Source organism: Sciurus vulgaris (genome assembly GCF_902686455.1).
Source record: "Sciurus vulgaris genome assembly, chromosome: 1".
NCBI classification, from domain to species: domain Eukaryota; kingdom Metazoa; phylum Chordata; class Mammalia; order Rodentia; family Sciuridae; genus Sciurus; species Sciurus vulgaris.
In genome coordinates, this window is record NC_136461.1 from 15,130,307 (window position 1) to 15,137,028 (window position 6,722).

At 48.1% G+C, this 6,722-nt stretch overlaps 1 protein-coding gene across 1 annotated transcript in view; it reads right to left on the reverse strand.

The window, feature by feature from the left end:
- USP48 (ubiquitin specific peptidase 48) overlaps nt 1-6,146 on the reverse strand; it is a 99,348-nt gene extending 93,202 nt beyond the window's left edge. The window contains 1 exon segment of the mRNA XM_079128599.1: nt 5,940-6,146. Coding sequence (XP_078984725.1) covers nt 5,940-6,073 — 134 coding nt within the window. The 5' untranslated portion in view covers nt 6,074-6,146.
- Between the last annotated feature and the right edge of the window lie 576 nt (nt 6,147-6,722).

The following is a 6,722-nucleotide window of genomic DNA, read 5'->3' on the forward strand; positions in this document are numbered from 1 at the left end:
CCTGGGTTCAATCCCCACCTCATAGAACAACGAAAAAAGACTTGGGTGGGTTAAGTTCATGGTATGTGATTATACTCCAGGAAAAAAATTTTGTAGTAACAACAACAACAAAAAAAAACAAAAAACTTAAAGAATCAAAAATCGCAGCTTAATGGCTGGGAATGTAGCTCAGTAGGGCACTGGTCCAACTTCACAGGTGACCAAAAGATACCCTCCCCCTCCTTCTTCTGAGAAAGTGGAAAGACAGGAATGTTCACACGTCACACAGCTGGTGGGAGCAGATCCTGGTGACCTGCACTGAAGGCCTTTAGAGTATTCATGCACTTTCAAAACTTCTTCCTGCTGCAGTGGCAACACCATTTGTCCCAGCTACTGGGGAGGGTGAGGCAGGAGGATCACTAGGTCAAGGTCAGCCAGAGACACTTAGCAAGCCTCTGTCTCAAAATAAAACACAGGGGCCTGGGGCTGAGCTCAGTGGCAGAGCACACTTGCTTGCCGCACCCCTGTGAGGCACTGGGTTCAATCCTCAGCACCACTAAAAATAAAAATAAAGACATTGTGTCCAACTACGAAAAAAAAAAAAAAAAAAAGGCTGGGGATGTGGCTTAGTAGTAGGGTGCCTCGGGTTCAATCCCCAGTACTTTAAAAAAAGAACCAGAACACCCCCCATTCTTGACAGCACGATGGGGAAACCAGATCTGGGACGAGGACGGCTTTCCCAAGTTCTTAACCTTCCTGGTGGGAAGCCGAGGCTTACCACAGCCCAGGACTGACTCCTGGATCCTGGCGAGCCCTTCCCAGCTCTGGGGCCTGACCTCCAGCAGCCCTTCTCCCTATCCTGAGTCGCTTCCTCCTGCGGCCCGCTCGCACCTGCAGCCCAGCACACGCAACCTGCGCAGGCTGTCTGGCGATGTGACAGTATCATTTCCAGAACAGTCGCGTGCTGCTTGGTTGTTTCCCTTCCGGTTGCTCACAGCGCCGCTTCTTCTAGCGGCGGCCGCGTTCACCGTCAGCGGTTATTCGAGGAGCACGGCTCTATTTGCTAAAATCACAGCTATGATTTGGACAGTTTGCGGGGGTCCCCCAGGTCCCATGAGTTGGACGTAGGGTCGTCAGGGTGGCAGTATTTGGAGGTGGTGGAACCGTTAAGTGATGGGGATTTTAGGAGAGGAAGGCCCCTTGGGAAAGGACGAAGGCACTTCTACAAGGTGCCCTCAGAGCCGTCTGCACCGGCCCCACCCAGCCTCTCTGGCTTCCCAAGCGGTGATGTGACTGCTTGCCATCCCAGGCCACCTGAAGCAGCCAAGAGGGGCTCGCCACAAGTGAGCCAACTGCCCTTCAACCTCCACACCTGTGGAAGTTAACTAAACCTCTTTTCTTCACAAGTGCCAGGCGTTTCACTGAAGTAATAAAAAGCTAACTAATACAATCACAGGGAACAGGTAATCCTAAATTCTTCCATGCCCTCCCTTCCCAACTGACAAGAATAAAAAGTTCATTCCGTCAGGCGCAGTGGAGGCTTGCAAGTTCAAAGCCAGCCTCAGCAACTCAGTGAGACCCTAAGTGTCTCAAAAAATAAAAAGGGCTGCGTTTGTTGCTCAGTGGTTAAGCGCCCCAGATTCCATTGTTGGTAACCCCACACACACCAAAAAAATAACAAAATAAAAAATGAAAAATAAAACGACCAGGAGTGACGGTGCACCCTCAGCTGCTTGGGAGACTGAGAGATGACTGCAAGTTCCATGCCAGCCTCTGTCATTTAGCAAGGTCCTGTCTCTCAAAATAAAAACTAAAAAGGGCTAGAGGTGGAGTTCAGCGGTAGAGCACTCCTGGGTTCGAGCCCCACTACCAAAAAAAAAAAAAGCAAGAGTAGAAGGTATCTGCAGCACGTATCTTCGCCAAAGCACCCGTATGGACAATAAAAGACCTTCGGGCAGGCAGAGGCACACCTGTAATTAATCCAGTTACTCGGGAGGCTCAATCAGGAGGATTCCCAATTCCACGCCCCCTGAATCCCCAGCCAAAATAAACAAATAAAGCAAGCAGGCAAAATGAGTTAGTAGGCAGTACTTTTAAGGCAGGACGCTTGTTATAAATGCAAATGAAAGCCATCAGGCCGCAACACAACACAACTATCATGAAAGCTAAAATTAAAGACTAAACCAATGTGTTACAACTGAACTCTCACTTACTGCTCACCAGTAAAATGTGGTGTGATCACTTTGGAAACAGTTTAACATTATTTTCTAAGGCTAAAAGGGGCTGGGGATGTGGAGGTCAAGCGCTCCCTGGGTTCCATTCCTGGTACCAAAAAAAAAAAAAAAAAATCGAGGCCAACCTCAGCAACTTAGCAAGAGCCTCAGCTTAGCAAGAACCTGTCTCAAAATGTAAAACAAAAAGGGCTGAGAATTAGTTCAGTGGTACAACTTCCCCCTAGGTCCAATACCACAAATGATACAGCATTCCAAATCATTTTTGGTCCAGACTTGTCTGATTCTAAAACTACAAACCCAATTAAGAGCTGCAAAATTTAAGATGTCAGTTGCTCTTCACACACACACACACACACAGAAACACAAGAACAACTGCAGTGATGGATGTCAATGCACTTCACTATAGTAACATTTACTACCTATACATATCCCACAACAGCATGCTGTATGCTTAAATAACATAATGAAATCTATTTCTGAAGAAAAAGGCAGGGCTGGGGATATATCTCAGTTGGTAGAGTGCTTGCCTCGCAAGAATAAGGCCCTGGGTTCAAATCCCCAGTACCGCAAAAAAAAAAAAAAAAAAAAAAAAAAGAAAGAAAGAAAGAAAAAAAGAAAAAGGCAAAGCTGAGGATGTAGCTCAGTGGTAGACACTTGCCTGGCACTCCTGCTCCCCCCCCACCCCCAAAAATTTAATTCAACAGATACACAGAAAAGAGGGGAAAAAAAAGAAAAAAAGGATAAGAAAATGCCTGGACCTAAGCAGGGGCTTTTGCTTTCATGCAGCAATCAGTGAAGGATGAAGTCCTGCCTGGTGTACATGTGCTGGACTGCAGAAAAGACAAGCAGCCGTGAACAATGACAGACAAGGGCCCTGGCTCATGAGCAGGACACCTAGTAAACCAATAATCACACAAAACTAGTGATTTTTAAGGATTCATTTGGGTTAAGTAGGAAAAGTGTGGTGTGCCAATGAAGAAATGAGACAAGCAGGCTAGGAATGGGACTCAGTGACAGAACACCAGCCCAGCACTGCCATGCTGAGTTAGATCCTTAGCACCACAAGCAAGAGAGGAAAAGAGTTAGAATAGAATAGACATTTCTCTAAAGAAGATATATAAATGGCCAATAAACGAAATGATGTTCAATATTATTAGTCATCAGGGAAATGCAAATCAAAACCACAAAAGCCAGACATGTAAGATGAGGAATCGGGAATCTTCATACCTTGCTGTGAGCCACTGAACTTGACAGTTCCTCAAAATGTTAAGTTACCATATGACCCAGCAAATCCACTCCTTGATATATTCCCAGGAGGAATGAAAACAAATGTCCATATAAAAATTCATACCAAATGTTCATATCATTCATAACAGCCAAAAAAGCAAACAATCCAGATGTCCATCAACTAATAAATGGATATGTAAACTGTCAGACATACATATGCCCAATGCATTATCAGACAATAAAAGACATTAAAATGGCCAACAAGCCATTAGGAAAATGCAAATCAATCACAAATAGGGGTAGAGGGTATAGCTCAGTGGTTGAGCACTTGCTAGCATGTGCAAGACTCTTGTTCCATCCCCAGCACCAAAGAAAATTAAAAAAAAGTATCACTTCACGCCCTCTAAGATGGTGTAATTAAAAAGAAAAAAGGAAACAAGAGTTGGTGAGGATGAAGATACTGGAATCTCACGCAGAGTTGGTGGCAAGATAAAACAGCACAGCTGTTCTGGAAGAGCCTGGCAGTTCCACGTTAAGATAAATGCAGAATTACTGTACGACCTAGTAGATGAAATCCTAGGTATGTATCCAAAAGAACAGACAGTATCCATTCACTTTTGAGTGGACAGTCAGGGGCAGAGGTGCATGCCTGTAATCCCAGTGACTCAGAAGGATGAGACAAGAGGACCACAAGTTCAAGCCCAGCCTGAGCAACTTGAGCAAAACCCTGTTTCAAAATAAAAAATGAAAAGGGCTGGAGATGTTACCTGAGGGATTCAATCCCCAGCATCTTGTGTGTGTTTGTGTGTTTGTGTTTGTGTGTGTGTGTGTGTGTGTGTGTGTGTGTGTGTGTGTGTGGTGTTTACATCCATACAATAGATTATTCAGTCATAAGGAATAAAATGATACATGCTTCAACATAGAGGACCCTTGAAAAATTAAGCTTAGTGAAGGCCAGATACAAAAGGCCACATATTGTATGATTCCATTTACATGAAATCCACAGAACAGGCTGAGACAGAAAGTATATCAGTGCTTGCTTAGACGGAAGGCAAGTCAGGGAGACAAGGGTGGAGGATCTAATGGGTACAGGCTTTTTTTTTTTTTTAAGTGAGTCAATGATTTTATAACACCAGATTGTGGTGATGGCTGCACAACTTTATGAATATACCAAAAAAGAACCTGGATGGTACACTTTAAATGGGTGGACTGATATGCTAAATATGGCTCAATAAAGCCCTTTAAATTCTATACACAGGCCAGGTGCAGTGGTGAAGGTCTGTGATGCCTGTAATTCCAGTAACTCGGGAGGCTGAGGCAGAAGGATCCAGTTCGAGGCCAGCTTTAGCAAATTATAGGGGCCCTAAGTAATATAATGAGAACCTGTCTCAAATAAAGATAAGGACTGGGAATGTGGTTCAGGGGTAAAGTGCTCCTGGGTTCAATCCCCAGTACCAAAATAAATAAATCTATCTACACACAGACGTCTATCATTTCAACAACTTACACCTGGGAGTCAGATTTGCCAACCTTGTGAGCCAGATGCCGGGGGCTTGGAATAACTGGCTTGCTTTACGTTTGGAACCTTCCTAACTTGTTTCACTTTTTAAACAAACCAACTCCAAAGCCAGAGACCATAACTTCCATTCCTTCTGGATCCTCCAGCGGAATGTAAAAACTCCAGAAAGCGTTCACTAAATGCCTGCTGAAAGAAGCCTACTTACTGAGCATGCCCAGCTTGACCAAGCCAATTCAACAACACTCCCGAACGAGAACTAGAAATACAGTTACAAAGCGAAAAAAAAAAAAAAGGCAAAAGCCTGGCGCAATGCCTAACGATTCAATCTAAAAGATGGTGTTGAGAAAAGGCAAGGTTCAAAGGGAAAGCAAAAGGGAAAAACAACGTAGCATAGCTCAAACACGTAGTCGCATGCAATCAGGAAGACCAAAAAAACCAACAACAACAAAAAAGGCTGAAGAAAATTAAAGTACTAGATCTAAGAGTGAGGGAAGGTCAACTGGGGATGGAAGGTGCCGATGACGTAGGTTAACCAAAGGTTTTCCTGAAGCTGCTCCCTCCAAACATAACACTGAAATGAGAAGGCCTTCGGTGTCACTGCCTACAGAAGGTACACCATGATGAAGCTCACTTCCAGCAAGTTCCTTTTAAAAAGTGAAAATGCCTGGCGGTGGCCAAGACAGACAAACCATCAGTGTCTGCTTGGTTCTCGGCCCCTACCTTCAACCATCTCCACCGCCATCTTCTGGATGAGAACTCAGCACTCTTTCTAAAGGGCTTTCAACAGCATCACCTCCGCGCAGACCCGGGAGGGTGCGTTTCCCAGGTCGCGCAGACCGCGGAAAGGGGGACCCTCCACCTGGCTCTTCTCTGCGCATCCCGAATGCACGCAAAGGGCCGCAGTCTTCCTTCCCGCAACCCGCCCCGGCTTTCCAAGTTCCAGCGCCAGGGGCCCGCGGAGCCCGGTGCGCGGGCCTCACCTGCACACGCCGCGGATGCAGGGCTCCAGCCAGATGCGGTAGGCGGTCTCGATGTGCTCCTGCGACACCTCCTCGGGCCGCACCGTCTCCGCCCAGCGCCAGGCCGCCTTCTCCAGCTGCAGCCGCGGGGCCATGGCCCTAGCCCAAGGAGCGCCCCGCAAGCCCGGCCGCCGCCGCCTCCGCTGCCGCCCAAACGGGCTCCGCCACCTGCCAGCGAAGAGGACCAAGCGCTCCCTCAGCCAGATGGCCAGTCAATCACCTGTGCGCGCCACTGCCGCCGCGCCCGCCCGCGCCCAACCCGCACGACCGGCCGCAAAGCGCCGCCGCCGCCACCCGACACCACCCGCGCCCACGGACGTTGAAGGTGTACTCCCCGCAGCGGTGGGCGCATGCGCGTTCCCAGCAGCCCCTGCGCCACCCGCGCCTCTAACCGGACGGGCGGCGGAAGGGGGAGAGGCTGTCCAAGGCGGTGTTGCCACGTCCTCACCGCCGCAGCGGGGGAAGCAGCGTCTCAACCCCCGGGTGGCATCCTGCGTACCACTATTCTAACAAGCCTGCGCCCCGAGGGCAGAAGGCTGAGTGTCCTTGCCTCCGGTACTTCCCCTTTAACAGTGGATTCACGCGAGAGGTTACTCAACGCACACCATAGGTCCTCCTGGATTGCGGGGCGGGCCCTGTCTACAGCAGAAGCCGGGTCACCAAAGAAACCAGGGTCACCTCTCTGGAGGAAGATTTAACTTGAGCCTGAGCTGGTTCCGACTCCTTTCCCGAGCCCTGCTGACG